At 42.4% G+C, this 21794-nt stretch overlaps 1 protein-coding gene across 2 annotated transcripts in view; it reads right to left on the reverse strand.

Annotated features, from left to right (window-relative positions):
- LOC142465411 (uncharacterized) overlaps positions 1-21794 on the reverse strand; it is a 129469-nt gene that overhangs the window by 35211 nt on the left and 72464 nt on the right. For both annotated transcript variants that reach the window (XM_075569372.1, XM_075569371.1), the window contains exon 4: positions 4231-4436. In XM_075569372.1, the coding sequence (XP_075425487.1) occupies positions 4231-4436 (206 nt within the window). The remainder of the gene's footprint in view (positions 1-4230; positions 4437-21794) is intronic.

The following is a 21794-nucleotide window of genomic DNA, read 5'->3' on the forward strand; positions in this document are numbered from 1 at the left end:
TCCTTAATTTATCGAGAGGTTGGGGGAATACGCCCCTTTCCAGTGATAATACACAAATAAGTCATAGGTCAGATTTACCTTCGGACCCCACGGTTTCTTCCTGTCTGAAATAGCGGTTAAACAAGTCCATGCAGCATGGTCTCTCTTACGCGGTGCAGATGCAGTGACTGGTGGGGTATCTCTAATACAGTAGCACCGTCTTGACGCTCCTTCAGTACCAGGGGACCCTGGCCTACAACTTCCTCATCCATCATGGACTTATCCACAAAAGCACGACCCCCTTATCAGTAAAAAGGTCATTTGCTTCTGGTTCAGGATCCTTAACTTCAAGTACATCAATCTTGCTGTAGTTCTCCCCACACCTAACCATTACCCATAGCTTCTTTTGTTGTCGTTGGCAAACCTGTAGTCTTGTGCCTTTTTCCCTTGCAAGGACGAGTGGACAACCAAAGTTGCATCTTTAAGGGCATGATCACAGATACAGTTCTGTCTCATTCTAGCCAAAGACTGAATCTTTATAGTGGCTGCGTTAATCGTGGGAATCTGGTTTAAGCCACGTGGGAATCGTAGCATGACTGGATTTGTATTGCACTTCTCAGTTGTAATTCGGTTCTTCTTTCCTGGTTTTTGTGGAAAGCCGATTGTAGCACAGAGACGCTATTGCGGATGCACTTAAAGCAACGCACAGCTTTCTTGGTTGTGACGTAGGACCTATATCTGGACTGAATCACAGAAGCAGTGTCCTTCACTTTCTCGTAGCATCTTTGCTGCAGATACTTCCTAACATTTGACTGGAGCACAATTACACATTGCTTCAAATGTTCATAATTATTTCTCTGTCATTGCATTCTCCATATTGACTGGAGGAGGCAGGCTGCTTTATTCTGGCGATTAAAGCTGACAAGCTTTCATTCCTATGTAGGCAGCCTGTAAGATGACAATTGCAGAGTGTTTGCGCTGATAACTTTCTCTCTCCAACCTTCCTTGGATAAGAGCTCTATAGTATTTTTGAAGTGTTAGAACGCTTCTCTTCTTTCTTTCAGAGTCTGCTCTGATCTGAGAAAGTTCTAACTGGAAACAAAGGAATTAGCCTCTTTCCTCTCCAGGGCGCCCTCTGCTTCTTTCAGTATTAACTACACTTCCAACTTTTCTTGTTCCGTTTGTTTCTTCACCTTTTTTACTTTGTGAAGCTTCTGATTTCCTTCACTGACTTACAGTTAGATTTGAAACCTCTTCTTTCAGGTTTCCGTTCTCTCTTTTTACAGTCTCTAAAACACCTTACTTCCATTCCAAACACTGTAGTCATCCTTCCATTTACACACTTGTGCTGAGACTTCAGATGTCCTGGCGCAAGACTTCTATCTCTATGTTGAGAGTGTGAAGCTCTTTCTGAGAGACTTCCAGATCAGTACTGACATCGTGGACCTCTTTTTCAGAGACTTCCAGCTCTGTACCGAGACTACAAATCTCTTTCTTAGAGACTCCCATTTCTGTGCAGACTACAAGACCCCTGAGAGAGTTCAAGCTCTATACTGAGACTGAGGGCCTTCTCACAAGAGACTTTCAGCTCTGCCTGATCCTCTTTATACTTCTGCTTCCAGTCAGCAATAATTTCATCAGAGAGGCTTTGTTTCTCATCCATGGTGGTAATAATTATGGTTGCTGTCTCCAGCTCAGTCATCAGGGCCGTGAAGTCCCTATGCAAGCGACGTTCTATTTTCTTCAAAGTCTCACACTCAAAGGTGTCTGTGAACAGACCCCTCTGTAGCTCGGTGTTAGCTTCTGTCTCCTTTTCCAATCACTCATGGAGGAGATCACAGTCATGCCTGGCATTGTGCAGTGCATCTGGTCAAGGGATCATCACTTATTTGTCCCGGATCAGCTTCCCTAGTACTGTTTGTTGAGGGTTTGTCACTGTCACAACCCGATAGACACACCTTGGAGCTGTGGACTTTCTACTTTTGTTACTTTGAAAGATCCTGGCGCATCAGGAATACAGAGGTCACCTTCTTTGCTTGAGACTTCTGCAGTTTCACTGCACTCACCATGCTTTTCTTGCGGTTGCAGTAGCAGGGGAAAATATTTGACGTTCAGCTGGTTCTGCTCTTACTGCCGGCATTCATGAACAAGGACGTAGGAACAACTCTTCTGTGAGTCCAGGGTCCAGGAGTCATCCTCATTATCATTATAAGGCCTGCATGGATACTCTTTCGTGTGACTGGGTCCATTACAGAGTAAACACATTTTACCCTCTATTCTGGCACTTTCAGGTGTATTCTTCACAGACCTCAGGAGGCGCTACTGCATCAATATTTTTCTGTACATGCTAGAACCACAGCTGGTAGTCATACAGGTGTGGCAGACTTTACTTGCAGAATTGGTAGCTCTCGCAGTCCCCTCTGGAGGCGTGGGTTGGAATCCCACCCCAAACACCCTGTGTAGGAGATGCATGAAAAGGTTTTAAATCAGGAGATGGTTTTTAGGGGAACATCATACAGGCTTTTAATACTGCTTGCATCCCGAAAACAGGGATAAAAGTAAACAGGCCTTGCTCCTCTGGAAGCGCTGACTACAATTGTGCTTAGTCTATCTAGAGGTTGGGGTGGCTAAGCCCCTTTCCTTCGTTAACACACAAATAGACCATAGGTCAGATTCACCTTCGGCCCCTGTTGCTTGCTCCTGGCTGGGATAGGGGTTCAAAGAGTCTATGCAGAGTGGTCTCTGTTGCGCGGTCCAGGTGCAGTTACTTCCCGGATCAGAGAAGAAGCAGGGTTTCAGATCTTGATGACACACAAGTTATGTAAGTTATTGTTATAATGTATTAATTAAATGATATTTAGTAGAGATATACAGTATATTAGACCAGTTTAGAAGCAGACCCACGCCAGTTTTTTGTCCTCCTTGTAGTGGCGCACAGCTCATGGACAATTCCTACGAACGGCCACAGATGTATCTGCTTGGCACCATTAGGTCATGGCTAATGCTACCCTTGAATCTCAACCTTTGTGATCATGTTCAGAATCACATAGATGCTGATATTAGTTTGAGAATTCCATGTTTCCCATCAAGCATCATCTAGGTTTTCAGAAAGAAAGAAAAAAAACTGCATTCAGAAGAACACTCAAATTGTCAATCACCAAACATCTGAAGCTTGAGAACTTTCCATAAAAGATTTTTTTTCATAACATTTTCATTTTCTTCCCCTTGAAGTTTATGTCAGTGAGGGCCACTTAGGACATGTTTACTGGGTGGCATGGCAGTAAAGAAGAGAACAAAGAAACGTATAATGACAAACTTTCAAGATGTTCATTCGGCTAGAAGAGTATGGTTTGGGTTCCTGCTTGGAAAGCTTCCATCTTGTTAGAAAACCCCCTTTAAACACTGTCATGGTCTTTAAAGAATCCCAATATTAAAGTAGCCTCATCATGTTGATTGCTAGTTGGTTAAGAAAGTAATCACATTGTTTCTCCTTGTACATCTGCTATTGATGATATAGGTTGCTTTAAATATGCATTAGAATCAGATGGTATAGACAGTTTGTTTTATAAATCACAATTCTATTACAGACCCTGTGTCAAACTTAAAACTGTTGTTACAATCAATTTCTTTGTTGTGACACAAAATAAAGATACTTCAACTCACAAACGTACTGTATATTATTTGAAAAGCATTTTTTTTTTTTTTTTACAAGAGAAAATTAACTGTAGTCTGGAAACATTTTGAGTTTGCGAGACAACAATAGCTAAAATAATAATAATACTCTATTCACATCATAATACAGCAGTAGTTGTACTAACTATGGCAACCCATTCAGTTCAGTGGGCTTCCACATGTAGTACAGCTTGCTTTAGCGAAAAGGCGGAGGGTCGCCAAAACCCCCAGAAGATTTTAGCGGTGGCAAAATTAATTAGGTTTACACCTAGCGGAGACCACGTTTCTTTGCCCTCACTTATTCTTTATCCTGGTCAGACACATTTTAGCAATAGAATTTGGTCAGCACAATGTCAAATGTACATCATCTTATGTACTGTATGCATGTCTTTATTTATATAGCGCCATTAATGTACATAGCGCTTATAATAAAGATAACATATTGGTTGGCATTTATTGTTTCAAACGTGTAATGGAATTCAGAGAAAGCCAGCTGGGTCTGTAGTGCTAGTGGTTGAGTGTAACAAAGTGTTAGCATGATTAGACACCGTCTACCTTTTCTTATTGCTTTTGCCATACCTAGCTCTTGTCGGCCTGCCAAACTGGACAGTGTAAGTTGCAATTTGTGGCTTCAGATCGATAGCAAGGTCATTTACGGATGACTCAGATACACTGGCCATCAGGTATTTGTGTGATTGCTCTAGTGTGCAGAAGAGCTGTCCTCTTCTCCCTGCTCTTGATGGCTTCGGGCTCTGCAGTGAGGTCTGACCTGACAGCTGCTCATCCTAAGGGAGAAATAAAGGAAACGCATGAAACTTCCATGACTTCCCACTTATCTGCTGTTAGAACATTCATCTGAGACACAGACAATAAAGGTTATATTTCCAGTGTCACAATGGAAAAATATATACTTTTGGATGTCTGAGAAAACAGAATCTACCTCACAGATTTCATGGCGAGCTATGCCCAGTGATTTTGTAGCTCAAAGATGAATCCACTCAAAACGATCAAGGCATGTTATTTTAAATACATATTTATAGCATCTGTTTTACATGTGGATTGTATTTAGATGGTAATCCAGATATCTCTTTGTGTAAAGTTCTGGCTTTTTGTGCTGTCCATATCGATTGCCATTAAATTAATATTACATTTACAGATGGTTGTGGATGCACACGCACAAAAAGAAGGGAAAAAAAAGGATTCTAGAAATCATTAAGAATGCCATCCCAGAAATATGAAACAAATGCTAATGAAAAATCTTCATTGCTGTAACAAAAAAAAAGAAAGAAAAATGTAAATATTTGTCAAACATAAATTATTGTAAAAACCTTGTTCGTGGAGTCCGGAGAGTAATTGAAAACTACAAATGACCTTATAAATTCAGCCAATTAACACGGGAAAGGGTAACATACGAACCACATAAGAAGGGGAAAAAAAAGTATTTGGAAATAAATTCTGAAGGCTCACCAGTGTAACAATAAACATCACTTCACGAAGAAATGTTATTCTAGGCAAATGGTGATAATTTATCTTCTCAAAGAAAAATGTGGCTAATTGAAACAAACTTTGTACTTTATATTAATGCCATTTGTATATATGCCGCTCGTTATAAATTGACATTGAAAACTGATGCTGTTCTCAACAACACCATGCTTTCTCAGTTTTATGTACTTTTTAATTTCCTCTGTGGAAAAATCTGTTCTTCATAAAAGTACTGCTAAAGAAAATGTGGAAAAAGTTGATTCATTCCATATTTACATTCCTGCCAGTACCTGGAAATGAACCAATTACACTTGTGAGCCAAAAGAGAAGTCCCCTAAAACGTATCTTCCTACAGGCAGTGCTTGTATAAGACGGAAAGCATGGGAAAAGGCTGCTTTGATGCTATAAACAATCAGGCTTGTACGCATGCTAGAACAAAAAGGAATTCATAATGTTGCTACAGTGATCCATGTAATACCCGCTCACATCAATTCTATGCCATTACAATTTATAGTGCTAAACACATGTACAATGCTGTAAAAACATTCCTACATGTACAAGTGCTAATCTGCCATATTTTTGACCTGCGCTATTAATGCAAAATATAAATAACACCTTTCAAGTAGTCAAAACGGTTGTACATGATTATATATATATATATATATAGATATATATATATATCTATATATATATATATATATATATATATATATAGATATATATATATATAGATATATAGATATATATATATATATATATAAACTGTAAATATATATATATACACACACAAACATTGGGTCTTAGTTTTGTGTAGAAGGAATGTAAGGTACAGTATCTAATTGGTTTTGTTACCTATTGGGGAAAAAATGTAATGAAAGAAGCAGTCCAACATTTAGACTGTAATAGAATGCTCAGAAAGCAGCGGATGAATGAGTGTGACGTGGCCCTGAAGATGCATCATTTGAGACATGGATAGTGTGAGAACATTTACCGTTTTTCACATGTATGTATGTATAGCTTTATTTATATTGCGCCCACAGCGGTACCTAGCGCTTTACAAGAGAGCTAATACAGTACAGGGAATTAAAATACAATAAGTGCAACCAAAAAAATCAGACAATAGGAAAGGAAATCCCTGCCTCAGAGAGCTTACAACAGGCCTGTCCAACTCCAGTCCTTGAGGGCCGCAAACAGGCCAGGTTTTCAGGATATCCCTACTTCAGCACAGCTGGCTCAATTAGTGGCTCAGTATGTGAGCCACTAATTGAGCCAGCTGTGCTGAAGTAGGGATATCCTGAAAACCTGGCCTGTTTGCGGCCCTCGAGGACTGGAGTTGGACAGGCCTGGCTTACAATGTACGTGGTATTATGGGAAACTTAGGCCTCATCCCCACTGCTCACGGCTGCGCGTGTGACGGTGTGAACACGGTACGGCCCTCTATGGGGCAGGCCCCAGTCAGTCCGTGTGCGCGTGAAAAAAATCCTATCGAGGTTTGCATACCAGTAGCACCGCGCGCCGCGCAGGGCGGCACACTCCTGAAGAGATTTTCAAATTTGTTCGTGGTCGATATTGACCACGTCACGTAAGCGGTTCAGCCAATGAGGGCGAATCGCTCACGGCCACGCCTCCGCCACATCTCCTTGTCTCCGCAGATTTCAGCGGATCAATCTCAAAAAGGGCGATTCGGGTTTTGCGTATTTTTTTTTTATTATCACCCATACAGTCCGCCGATTCAGCAGTCCGTTGATGGATTTTTAAGAATCCGCCGGCGGATTGCTAAATCCGCAGATTGGATCCTGCAAATCCGTCCATGAGTTTTTGATGGTTCTGCACGGATTAAAACCAATCAAATCCCTTCGCGAATTTTACACCGCTAAATGGATTTTGGAGGGAAAATGCGAGAAAATCCGGGAAAATTATTTGAGCGGATTTGCACATTTCTAGCCATGAGTGTAGGCTATTATAGCGCTTAATTTAATAGGTGCGTTTTAAAGTTTGGATATAGGTGGGGAGAGAAGGTGCTTGGTGTATACTGAGTGTGAGGGAGTTCCACAGGTAAGGGGCAGTGGGCTAAAAAGATTTAAGGCGAGAGAGAGAAGTAGAGGTGAAAGGGGTGGAAAGGAGACAGTTATGGGTAGAGCGCAGGAGACGAGCAGGGGCATAGCAAGAGATTAAAGCTGATATGTAGGGAGGAGCAGATGAGTGGAGAAGCACTTATTCCCATTATGTGTTATTTGTATTATTTGTTATTTATATGATTGTCACGTGTATTACCACTGTGAAGCGCTATGTATGTTAATAGCGCTATATAAATAAAGATATACATACATACATCTCCAAGTTTAAAGGGGTTAATTCAGCATTGATTACCCTTACCACCAGAGACGGAAAAAAAAGATACACACACAACTTCTTTATACCTATTTAATGGCCACACACAGGATTTACATCTACACTTTGGTACCAGGCTGTTTATCTTGTCGCTTTAAATGAACGTAAATCAATTCAGCCATTTAACACGAGGTTCATTGTATAGATAATCCCAGCGAGGCAATTTCACAGCATCTCAAACGTTACACGATGTAAGCGTCAGAGGTGTGTGAAACGTTTGCACACGTCTACGAAACGAGTGAACATTGGACTCTCGACGCTTGCAAAGATTTCACGGTGGCAAATTGTCAACATTAGCAAGTATTTACCTGCCGCGTTTTTCTTAATAAGAAGTTACTAGTTTGGCGAACACACACACACACACAAAAATAAGTCTATGTATAAAACCTCCCTCTCTCCGTGTATGACACTGACACAAGTTAACCTATGAAAGTTGCGGTGAGGCATTCTTTTAAATAAGAATTACAGTATGTATGCAAACATATGCCAACGTGGTCTGCTTGTGGGATATGACAGCCCCATTAGGAGGCCGGGATGCCCGTCCTTTGTCTTTTCATCTGTTGTATTTGCATGAGATAATACAGTACAGGCATACCCCGGTTTAAGGACACTCACTTTAAATACACTCGCGAGTAAGGACATATCACCCAGTAGGCAAACAGCAGCTCACGCTTGCGCCTGTCAGCACGTCCTGAACAGCAATACCGGCTCCCTACCTGTAACGAAGGTGTGCGCAAGCGGGGAGACTATAGAGCCTGTTACAAATGCCTTATTTACATCAGTTATGCACGTATATGATGATTGCAGTACAGTACATGCATCGGTAAGTGGGAAAATGGTCGTGCTTCACTTTAAGTACATTTTCGCTTTACATACATGCTCCGGTCCCATTGCATACGTTAATGCGGGGTATGCCTCTATACTTGTTTGAATTGAGTGCAGTTGCTCCTGTTTGTCTTTGTATTAGGCTAGGTCCCATGCTGCCTGCTGCAGTGCACGCCACAAGAACCGCCCCTCAATGGGGTCGTGCCCGCTTCCTACTTTGGCCACTGAGCTGCACGGCCAGATTTTTCTGAAGACAGTAAAACTGTCTTCAGAACTGGCGACAGAGCGCTGGCCACGCCCCCCCCCCCCCCCCCCGGCGGTTCAGCCAATGAGGATGAACCTGCCGGATGACATCATGGCCATGCCCTGTGTCACGCCTCCCCCCCACCATGACTCCTATTCATCCAAAGACTATCAACAATTAATATTGTGAACGTCAACAGAATTTTAATTCTACTTACAAGCCAAATAATATGTCTTTATTCCCAAACCGTTGCTGTGATGTTTCATTCTGGTAAAAGCCTATGAAATACCAGTGGTATTTCCTGGACTGCCACAGAATATAAAGAAAGGTAAGGATCCCTATAGATTGGTATTTAAAGAAAGCTTTATAAGCTAATATACAGTCAGTAGTACCATGTGCACGGTACGGGATTTAAAAGGTGTAGGATTGTGGACATTCAAAGTTTGGTGGACGGATGTCTTCTGCCCATTCGGCCCATTATTGCCACTTTTCTCAACGACACAAACTGATGTAGTGAGGTTCTGGGTTCTCAGAGTGGTGGCTACACGCGGACGCAGACTTCAAACCTTTGGGTGTTTCCCAAAGGGGCCGCAGCACGCACATCGCGACCATGTGACTGCGGCGTCGCGGAATCCCAAAATGGAGGAGGCTTCCTCTTCCGTTCCTCTGCGTTTCAGGTCGCGTTCAGTGCAGATCCTTATCTCCTCTGGAAAATGAGAATTAAAAGGGTATGACGTAGCCACGTCCTCATGGGGTCCCGGGAGTGCCAGACCCCATGATGTAGTGGCTACGTTTTAGGGCACCCAAAGGGTTAAGAAGGGTATAACCGTGGTTGGAGATGCCTCTTGATTTCCCTTTCTGAAGTGCGCATACAGGACGAGGAGCGCAACGTTGCGCTACATCTCTAGGTTGATGTTTACAAATATGAAAGGCTTATAGTGGGAAAGTTGCTACAGTACTAAATAGCACCTATTAAATTATTGCTGTTGTTAGCACTGCAAAGGTACCAGCTATGACATTCCACAAGGGTTGGTCAGAACATGCCTCTGAACTGATCTAAGTGAGAGATATTCTAAAAGAAGTCTCTTTACGTTGATGCACGCTCATTACTCTTATATTTGTATTATTATTAGTCACCATGGAGGAAAGATTGGCTCTGTGAATCCTTTCTGGCTGATAATACCAAATCAAAGCTCATATGAAACAAATTGGCGAGTTTGAGTCACCAGCAGAACTGGCATTGTAGATCACAGCATGAGATCAAGGCGGATGAGGTAAGGCACAATGGCTCAAAATCAAACAGTTTCTCCGATTGGGGCTCATAAAAAAAAGAAGAATGTAAGAGAAAATGAATGTGTTGCACACTGCTTAATATGTACCAAATGAGTACATTGTGGGATTTTTCTTTTATGCTTAGAACTGCGTCAACGTGCTCATTAAGTTCCTACCAATTGATGCAGATCTCTTACCCAGAGGTTTAACCCAACTCAGATCTGGCAGTAATGGACCTAGACCAGTGGTTTTCAACCTTTTTTTGGCTGAATGATTATATTGTGAAATTCTGTGGAACCCCAACCCTCTCTAATAGCTCATCTAAGATCAGATGCATTGTAAGGAACCCCAACCCTCTCTAATACCGCGTCTGAGATCAGATGCATTGTAAGGACCCCAACCCTCTCTAATACCACGTCTGAGATCAGATACATTGTAAATTCTTCAGTATTTGACAGAATTTTTAAATGACCTGAAAATTGCAGGGAACCCTTTGGGGATGCCCGGGGAACCACAGTTGAAAAACACTGCTTATGACTAACAATGATAAATCCCATTATAACAAGAGTATTCCAGTTTTAATTTTTTTTTTTTAAAGAACAGAAAATGGCCAAATAGAGATTTTACACTTAAAGCAGCAGCATGTATATTGCTCCCCGAGTATGTCCTGCTCTTTTTTTCTAATTTGTTTTAGTGTTCAAAATGATTGTTTTCTTCATCACTCCAACCTCATGCCCATTACACCACTCCAACCTCATCCCCATTACACCTCTCCCTTCCTCTATGCCCTATGGAACACACGTTCTGTCTGCAACAAAGTCACGGCAATATGCGACCTGTTTGTTTCCAACTCTCTCAGCCTTCTAGCTATTACAGAAACCTGGCTCACTCCCTCGTACACCGCCTCTCCTGATGCACTCTCGTATGGTGGTCTCTCCCTCAGCCACACCCCCAGTCCAGCGAATGGACAGAGCGGGGGAGTTGACCTACTACTTTTCCCACACTGCAATTTCATGTGATATCCCCATTTCCCTCCCTCTCATCCTTCGAAGCCCATGCTGCCTGTCTCTTTCTCCCATTTCTCTCTGTGTCACTGTCATCTATCGTCCCCCTGGACCTACATCCCGATTTTTTTTTTTGCCAACTTTGCCGCTTGGCTCCCTCACTTTCTCTCTTCTTAGTCTGAGATACTTCCTGGTTTTTAAATGGAATGGGCCATCCATCAGGAAGCCACAACTGCTGCTGTTGCAGCTTCCTATTGGCCCAAGATTTGGCAGCCATTTTGTTTCTGAGATACTTACCTGGTAACTACCCAGATAAGTATCCTGGGTACTAGTGGGGTGGGGGAGGGGCTCAAAATAGCAGCGTTTGGCTCCCAGGAACCCCACATTCCCACCATATAATGAAAATGTGGGCCGAAAACAAAACGAGTAGGAGAAACAGCTGCTTTAAACCACACTGGCCTGAGAACATAGTGGTTTATCATACATTCATTTAACATCATTATAAGGAAAGCTGTATCTTTGCCAGTTGCTGATAAGCGTTCAAGGGCTATTTTAGTTGGTGTTGATAGTGTGGGAAGAAAGACAAGGAAGAGAAATGATGGCAAGGTTGGAATTTTCTAGGACTTGACAGACCAAAGTGTTCATGAGAATGAAAGTAAGTAATGGACAGACTAATGTAGTCTTTTGATATTATATTTAACACACTGTTGCAGCCACATGTGCAAGATGTGAGGTACACCGAGATGCAAGGCTGCAGCGCAGCACATTCCAACACGTTACAACAGCGTTCAAATAATAACCTCACTGATCCAATCATATTGATTTTATTATTTTCCTATTTGATGGCGGTGCGGCCCATGATACCAGACTCTTGCCAGATCTAGCCCCATTTTTCATCATAACATTCTACGAGTGTAGGAAAGCAGAATACTGCAAGCTGTGAATGTTTTAATATGTCTGATACTGTACAATGTGAAACTGATACCCCTCGGCACAGCTTTGCATAACTTCGCAGACAGCGACGGTGCCGCATGGTCCAAATGGGTCAGTGGAATCTACAAGTTAAAGATGGCAGTTGGTTACAATTTGAGTTGTAATATTCAGCTTTGAAAGTCCATGATGATGATTTCATTGTTTAGCTCCGGGGTTAGCCAACTGCAGTCCTCAAGGGCTACCAACAGGTCAGGTTTTCTGGATATCCTTACTTCAGCACAGGTGGCTCAGTCAAAGACTGGGATATCCAGAAAACCTGACCTGTTGGTAGCCCTTGAGGACTGGAGTTGGCCACCCCTGGTTTAGCTGTATGGTAATGGTGACTGCACAGCGTAGCTGTTATTGTTCTTGGGTATACAGTATGCATATTGGAAAGTGAACTAAGTACAGTAGCATGATTAATAGGTTAAATGGAGCGGATTTACACCTAAATAATCAGACAACTGTAATGGGGGGGATCACTAATCTCTGATAATGGGTATCGGAGCTCAATTCCCTGTTAATTGCCATACAAGTCAATAGCCATTAGCGCTGAATCGAGCTCCGATACACATTATCAGAGCTTAGTTCATCCTGGTGTAAGTATTTTTTATATATTCTTGTAAACGTTGGACATTTCCAGGATAAACAAAAGCTTTTGTGTGTGGGAGGGTGGTGAGGGGGGAGGGGGGGGATTCAAAGTCTTTATCTAATGTGTTTTTGTGACACGACTGTTCCTCCTCAAAGCCACAGGTAAAAAAAAAAAAAAATTCCCTTCCTTGTAATTATGGAGCCGTCATTAGTCAAGCAGATAATTCTAAGCAGCGTTTCAATCAGGCTGCTCTTTTCTCGAGTGCGCGGACATTGCTTTTATCTCAAGCTAAGCAGCAGCATGCCCCCATGTAATACCTTTCGTAAAAAAAACAGGTCCCTAACACTGCTTGGGAGGTTACGTCTGGAAAGCTGGGTATGAGCATGTCCAGAAGAGTTTTGTGAGCCTTCGTCTCTCTTGCCACGAGTGGATCATTCTCCAACGTCTTCATAGCGGAGGGAGAACCACGTTGTTAATAGCACAGTCATTTTCTGTGTGATTACATATATTTTACGTGGCACTATACTTTGTGTCACTTGCCTCATTACAGTTACTTTTTTGGATTAACGCATGGACAGTCAATCTGGCCGTTAAAGAGGTATTGTATTAACCCCTTCTCTGCGAGAGGGACCAGCAATGTGCTGCTTGCAACGCCTACAGTAGTGAAGGAGTCGAACACAATGAGGGAGATGGTATCAAAGTAGAAAAGTGCAAATAAAAGTTGGTTTTGACGCATTGCTGTATTTTCTGCTCTTATTTGTGTCAAATGTCAAAGTGTTTCTTACATTTGACTCAAATTGTTAGGCAGGAAAGTTTATGCCGCCTCAGACCTGGAGGTTTGTTTAGACGCAAATGCCAGATACAAAGGTGACGCGTGGTGACGTCGAGTTTGCTACATCTCATTGTAACCTGTGCGTCGTGTAACTCCTCCATAACTTATGTCCCTCCCCTAAACGCAAGGTGGAGCAGAACTTGGAGCAAAGAGACGCAAGATGAAAATGACGCAATTTGTGTCAACTTTTGCTCCAAATTTGCTATGATACATCTCCCCCGATAAGCTTCACAAATTTTTTTTTTTACAGCTTTGAAAACCTACATATCACTAATAACGCACTGAAATATTGCAACTGGTATCAGTGCATGACAAGATAAGAACTTTCAGAGAAAGAACGAGGGCGCAGAATCCGAGTGCCAAAAGTAATTATAGCAGCACATAGACTGTTGGCCTGCGATTGTCACAGACATCACATTTCATGCTCAGTTAAAACATTTTTGAGATAACCTTGTGTTCAGCAGAAACAGAAGTCACATCGCATATACTGTAAATGTAAATGACACTTATTTTTAACACAGGGAATAGCGTAGATGTGAGTACTGGGGGAGGGTCCTGTTGACAATAGTTTTCCTATTACAAGGGTGTCAGGTATTTATAATGTAGTTTTTTTGCAGGCACCCCCTTTCCTATTCTTATAGACTACACAGGTGTGTGTAAAATGTCCTGCTGCTTGAGAAATGTATACACCATGTCCCTACATTACCTCTCTCCTCTCCTTATATATCTCTCCTCTCTCTCCCCCCCTGCTCTCCCCACAACCTTCTCCCCCTCTCTCCCGCCCCCGCTCTGCAGCTCTCCCCTCCTTCCTCCCCCCTCCCGCCCTCTCTCCCCCATCCTTCCCTCCCTCCCGCCCCCCTTCCCTCCCCCCTTCCCTCCCCCCTTCTGCCCTCCCTCCCCCTTCCTTCCCCCCCCCCCTCTTACTCTCTCTCAACATTTTACCTTAATTAACTGTCTGCTTTAGCATTTTAGCTATTAAAATAAAATCAGAATATAAGGATATTTCACTAAACCACAAAAGGCAGAAATAACAAATGCGTAGTCTACATTTCATGAATACTTCATAACGTTGAATTTAAATGATTTCGAATACTACTTAACGCGTCTATATATTTTAATTAGAAATAACTTTTCTGTGCTTGGTTGCAATGACAAAGCTTTCATGTTGCTCACATAGCGCTTGCACTAGCTACTGCGTATACATATTTTAATTTCTTTAAATGACTTTCTGTCTAGCAGTGTCCTGCTCCTCTGAGACAATTCTTTCATGTATTTTTTAGAAGCTAAGAATGCACACAGAGCTCAGTGACACTACAAGAAAGCTGAAACACCGCACATCATATCCCAATTCCTATCCCTAACAAATGATTCATCTGGAGAATAACCAGGACATCCATTCCTGTTCATTTTGTTTAACGCCTTAGTTGAGATGTTACAAGCTTTCGAACATCTCAGGGTCAGGGTGACCATATGAAGGACCCTGAGAGGTTGTAAAGCTTGTAACATATCAACTTCGTGTTGGTCCAATAAAAAGGATCATACCCCCTTCTCCCTCTCCCTCCTTTCTTACTACATGGAAGAAAGGACCAACACGTCTCCCCACCCTTCTTTTCTTTCATATTTAGGATAAACTTATGTCTATCCAAGCATTTTTACATTCTCTCACTGTACTAGCCTCTACCACCTCTGTTGGAAGAATATTCCATGAACACTTTCCTTGAAGGAAAGTAATTTCCCTTAGGCTTCCACCCTCCAGAGTCAGAACACGGTCTCTTGTTCATCTTTCATGTATGTGAAAGCCTTAATTTGATTCTATTGTTGACCAGCTTTTTTTTAAAACATCCTCATTCTTTTTCATGCAGACTGAAAGCTTCTGTTTAGGTTGCAATGTTCCCAAGTATTTTTTTTGTAGGCCTCCTATTCTTTCAACGGCTTTTGGCATGTTTGTGGGAATTATTATATCCATCTATTTTAAAAGATGCTGACATAATTCTACTTAATTATATCCACTGAGATATGTAGTTTGAAGTATGTACTGGAACACAATACAGAGAGGGTCATATTTGTATAAACACATCAACAGTGATAAGGAAGAGCAGGCAGCTTCTGATGCAGAATTCTGTGGATTTATTTAAAGTGTCCTGCTACATTGTATTGTTATATTCATTGATTTGTTACTTATCCTGTTAATGGACCGATATGAGACATTGTCTTAGATGTTGTTGTATAACAATGCATTCAAGATCCTACCAGTCCATTTTTTTCCCAGGTGTACTCTACTTACCTGAGGTGGGAGACAACTGTGATCAAGGAATAAGAATGATAGGATGGCTCTTCTGAGGAGCCCCCTGTTGCTAGCTAATAAACTGCTTCCAGCTCTGTGACTGCATGCTCTCGAATACATGCAGAGTACCTTTTTACAGAAGCTGATCCTACAGATGCCTGAGCTCCCTCCTTGTTAGCAGGTATAGAAGGTCACTGCAGGTCCATTCCAATGACACCCACATTATAGTTTCAAAAGGCTAGAGGGGAAGTCGTAGGAGTATTGTTGATTAGATGTCTCTGAAGACATTGATGTAGAGGAAGGAAATTAGGAACACTACGCCTGGTTGTTAGTATTATGATTTTGGGACGTACCTGGAGATAGAGGGTGACATGAATTACACTATGTTTATATATGATAACAATTATATCAATAAATATATACATATACTGTATACATAACACTGAGGAAGGTCCCTTTGCGGACCGAAACGTTACCTTGTGGTTCACGTATGAATAAATCACCTTGATATTATTTTTAATTACTTTAGTGCTGATAATCATATCTTTCTTGAGATTTTCTTTCCGAGCACAGCAAATGCCCATAGGGCTGTATAAGGAAGCGTCCATTCTTATATCGTTATACACAGAGTGTGTTGTATATATATATATATATATATATATATATACTTGTGTGTATGTGTGTGTGTGTGTGTACATTAATTCCTTAATACATTTTCTTTTCTTTAGTTCAAGCTTAACTGTACATTTCCTGACCTCATAGAAGAAAATCTATGTGTTTTCAAGATAACTTTGACATGAACTAATATCTGAGGCATGAAGATAAATGCCATCTTACTGCTAATCCTTTGAAGCTGTTGGTGAGAAGTGGCATTTGGTCTGGATTTAAACTTGGCTTTGGCCATGAAAGATATTAACCAATTTTTCTAACTGTAAAATTGACTCAGAGCTTAGTTTTGAACCAGAAGTTTCATATTACAAATTAGCGCTTTGTTATGTAGTAAAGCCCGTTTCAAACCTTTAGATAGCATCTATAAACCATGTTAGTGTTCTGAACAACTGTCAAATAAGAATATATGTGCTAATATCACACTTAATATCCATCACTTTCTGACCCCTCTGACTCTTGTAACTCTCTTTCTGTCTGTGACTGTCTGTCTCCTGCCACTCTCTGTCTCTCTGTCCATGGGCGTAGACAGGGGGGGGGGGGGGTGCTGGGAAAAGTGTTCTGGGCACGGCGGCTGCGAGGGCCCGGCCAGAACTGGAAGTTGGGTCCAATTCCATAGTCCAGCTACTGGACGTCTGGTTGTCGCCGGACCCTGATTCTCCTGAACTGCTGCGGGACTTTTGGGGGGCCTGTCTCTCTCCCCCAGGCCGGTTCTCTCTCTACCGCCGGAAGCTGAAGCCAATTTCTGTCCGCAGCCCGCAGAAACTGAGAAGAGTGAGTGCACAAGTGGACTGAGACTATCCCCAAAGGTAAGTGGGGGATATGGGTGGGATGGGGGGGCTGGATTTGGGGGTGGCGGGCTTTGTATGCTTTTGCGGTTGGGGGCTGTTGTATGCATTTGGGGATGGGGGGGTGTTGTATGCATGTGGGGATGGGGCAGTGTTCTATGCATTTGGGGATAGGGGTAGTGTTGTATATGTAGTCTAGTGCCCCAAGCTATACCTTTCTTTGGCCCTAACATTATAAGTCCTGATAGGAACAGTGTTAAACTCCTGCACAGAGGCCTAGCATGTGAGTTTCAGACTGGATAGGATACAATGTTACCATATCCAGGTGCAGGCCTAATGGCAGTTTGGAGTGTCATGCCTGGGAGGGTACTGACTGGGTCACATGCCGTTGGTGTGATGCCTGTCAGTACCTGGACCTGCCCTGTTATGGGGCAGGGTTACAAACCCCTCCCCAGATATAAAAGTTGACACGCCACTAAATTGTGTGTGTTCTTTTCCCTCCCTCTGTGGAGTGGGACCAATTCCACCTTGCCCCATCAAGCCCCTGTGGTCTGATCCAGGGAAGATGGAGGAATATGATGTATCTACCTCAATAAATACCAGTTATACCATCCCTGAGTGTGTCTATGAAGGAGGAGTGCTTGTGGGGGGAACTTCTATCCCTTGCAGGAGCCCTACGAGATGGATGAGCTGCACCATGAGACCTGATGCTGAGAACCTGCCCTGCTGATACGCCCTAATACCACCTGCGGAGCACTCAGCCTCCTGTAAGCCTACAGGTATGCACCATCACACCAGTAACATGAGGCACTTATCCAGGAAGATCAGATCTCCCTTAGGCGGGGTGGGGGGAGCGGTGGATAAGGGTGTTACATATACATTTGGGGACGGGGGGTGTTGTATGCATTTGGGGATGGGGGGTAGTGTTGAATGCATTTGGGGATGGGGTTGTATGCATTTTGGGGTGGGAGGGGTGTTGTATGCATTTAGGGATGGCTGGGGGTGTTGTATGCATTTTGTGAAGGGGAGTAATTATTGTGGAGGAGATTATGTGGGTATTGTTGGGGGGGAATTGTAAGGGTATTGGGGGGGGTGTCGCCAGGTGGGGAGGAGGGAATGAGTGTGAGGAGGGTGGGATTGAGGGAGAGGGATTCAGTGAGAGTGGGGTAATTGAGGAGGGGGGAGAGTGTGAGAGGAGAGAGAGGGTGTAAGAGAGGGAGTGAGGAAGAGAGAGAGGGGTGAGGGGGGGGGGTGAGTGAGGAAGATAGGGGGGAGACAGAGTGAGAGACAGAGGCAGGAGAGAAATACATGGAGAAGAGTGAGTAGATTTTTGCCCTAGCTCCGAACCAATAAAATAAGCCACCTAAACCTCTTTACATAGTGAATTATCCTCCATATTAAAATATTGATTATCCCCTCAGCCCAAAAGGGGGGGGGGAACAGTTACTGTAAATTATTTTAGGACATGTGCAAAGTAATCCTACTGGGTTTGAAAGGAGTATCCTTAAATAACATGTACTCTAGAGTTTAGAGTACGTAGGCACAATAGAAAGACTTAGTTGACCAAATGATTTTTACCTACCTGTTCAAATGACTATGTTTCACAAACTGCACAAGCACGTTTCAATGGCCCCAGTAAAACCCCACTGACCTTATATCTGAAGCTAAGCCACTGGCTCTTTGATCTGTAATGTTTCTCAACAGAGATACATAAAATAATGATTGGGAGAAAATAAAAAGCAGCAGAAGAAGTTGAGAATGATTAAATCAGACACTGCGTTTCCGTGCCCTGTGTGGGTGGCAAATGCAGCTCGAGATTATGCATTTCAACATTTGTCCAATTCAGGAAGTTTATACTTCGGTGATTGGATTACTGTAGACTCAAAACACATTTGTCGATTAACAAACGTACCTATTACTTCCATGTGGATGATCGCCTTCTAACATCCCAACTTTATCTTAATCTTACGGGATATACCAGAGGTGCTCAACTCCAGTCCTCAAGCCTCCCCTCACCCCAACTGGGGAGGATTTCAGGCTATCCCTGCTTCAGCACAGGTGGCTCAATCAGAGGCTCAGTCAAAGATCTATAATTCAAAGGCTGAGCTACCTGTGCTGAAGCAGGGACTGATTGAGCCACCTGTGCTGAAGCAGGGATATCCTGAAAACCTCACCTGTTGGGGGCCGGGCTTGAGGACTGGAGTTGTGCATCCCTGAGATACACTGTACATAGGATCCCCCTTTGTTTTGAACTGGTATGCCCTGTGCTCCAATCTCTTTATTGTACCTGCAGTCATATGTTTTTATATGGTCTGTATTTCATAGAAGCGCTGCACACATGGTCAATGGTATATTATTATAACGATAATAATAATAATAAAATACCATAGGAAAGAGGTCATCCAAATGAAACGTGTATGATAATCGATAAATATGCCTCAAACTTTACTTTGTATTATTGTCTAAAATTCAAACACCATTTTTCACAAACCTTATTTATTTTGCGTATTAAATTGAATATTTTTTTTTGCACGAGACAAAATGACATTTAGAGGCTTTTTAGTTCTGTAAAATGTAACGCTGTCCAGTTCATGTGACTGACTTGTTAAATAACAAATAAACTACTGAAGTGATAAAAAGGCAAATAATACAACAGCAAACTGATATAATCCGTGACAGTTTTACCTATAATCAAGGTGCGTTAAAAAAAAAAAAAGTCACGTTTTAAAGCTACCCTAATGTAGAACTCCACTTTATTTCTCTTCACAAATACACTACATCCATCACAATAACTATACATAGGGGGGAAATTGTTGATATAGTGCCTTACTATACATTTGGCCACGCTCAGTAGCACTCCTATTGACATAAATATATATATATATATATATATATATATATATATATATATATATATATTCATTCTCACTAATATTAGGCAATCCTTTTCCTTGATATATATATATATATATATATATATATATATATATATATATATATATATGATGGGGTGGGTTCTGGGGTTAGAGATTGCTGGGATTGTGTGTTTATTCATTTTAATTTTCAACTGGTATCAGTTTGGAGGTTAGTGGCCCCTCCTCCCAGTGTTTAAGCTCACCCCACCCCAATTTTGTAAGTAGCTGGGGGGATTTTATGTCCCTGTGCAGGACAGGTCCACTGAGATTATTCTCTCTCCAGCAGAGGTAACTGAGAATTTTCACAGGAAGTGTTAGGACCTGCATACTGGTCCTGCCGTGACGTGGCTGCATACTGGTCCTGCCGTGACGTGGCTGCATACTGGTCCTGCCGTGACGTGGCTGCATACTGGTTATGCTGTGACGTGGCTGCATACTGGTCATGCTGTGACGTGGCTGCATACTGGTCATGCCGTGACGTGGCTGCATACTGGTCATGCCGTGACGTGGCTGCATACTGGTCATGCCGTGACGTGGCTGCATACTGGTCATGCCGTGACGTGGCTGCATACTGGTCATGCCGTGACGTGGCTGCATACTGGTCATGCCGTGACGTGGCTGCATACTGGTCATGCCGTGACGTGGCTGCATACTGGTCCTGCCGTGACGTGGCTTGCAGTCATATAACGCTTTGGCCAAAGGGTTTAACTAAATGACCCTTACTCATGAAAATACTAACGTTGAAATATTTAACTATGTATTTTGTCACGCTCAGTAGCACTCCTTTTGACATATATATATGATGTGGTGGGTTGTGGGGTTCGAGATTGCTGGGATTGTGTGTTTATTAATTATACTGCCTTACTGTACAGATCAGTGGTGCTCAACTCCAGACCTCAAGCCCCCCCCCCCCCAACAGGTCAGGTACTTCTGGATATCCCTGCTTTAGCACAGGGGGCTCAATCAGTCCCTGCTTCAGCACAGCTGGCTCAATCAGAGGCTCAGACTGTTACTGAGCCTCTGATTGAGCTACCTGTGCTGAAGCTGAGATATCTTGAAAACCTGACCTGTTGGGGGGGTTGAAGACTGGAGTTGAGCACGTCTGTTATAGATGAATGTTTATCAAACTGGAGAGAAAAGAAGCGGATATTTGGACATTACCTCAATTACATCTTGAAAGCTTATCTTATTAGATGTTAAATTTGCTGAGCTATATATTCGAAAGAGTGGATGAGAAAGAAAGGATGACTGATTACATAGCTCGAAGAATTAAAGTGATTTTTTTAAATATGTTGGTACGAGTGAATGTTTTTAATAATTGATACTCTAGCAGCAATAAGATAAACATTAGTTCATTACTTTTCCCATCCATCAGCACATACAGTGTATGCTCCACCTATAGTATATGTCAGATATCTATCTATCTGGCTGTTACTTCTGTGGGGATGTCTACAGGCATCATGATTTAATCTAAAATAATTCTAATAGGAATTAAAACCTCCTACAAGCTAATTTCATCTACCTAGTTATCTATCTATAATTCACAAGTGTCCATCCTTCTGTTACGTTCTCAATTTCCTGCAATCTTTTTGCTACCCAGTCATTTAATACATTGATGGACGCTCTTCCCTAGGACATTCCTGAAAATTTTTCTGATCATTGAAGTTCCAAAATGTTGAGCCCCGGATTGTTGCCGAAATCATTTTAGTCTCCACTCTCCCATCACCAGACTGTGGGGCTTATGCAGAGAGGAACGGTAAGGATAATCTCACCAGGTTTGTGGCAAAAATGTCAGCATTTAAAGAGCAAGTGGCGAGAACTTGGCGGGCCAAGTCAAATTCGCCAGACGGGTGGCGAGAAGCGTGATTTCGCCATT

Source organism: Ascaphus truei, chromosome 14 (assembly GCF_040206685.1).
Source record: "Ascaphus truei isolate aAscTru1 chromosome 14, aAscTru1.hap1, whole genome shotgun sequence".
Classification (NCBI taxonomy): Eukaryota; Metazoa; Chordata; class Amphibia; order Anura; family Ascaphidae; genus Ascaphus; species Ascaphus truei.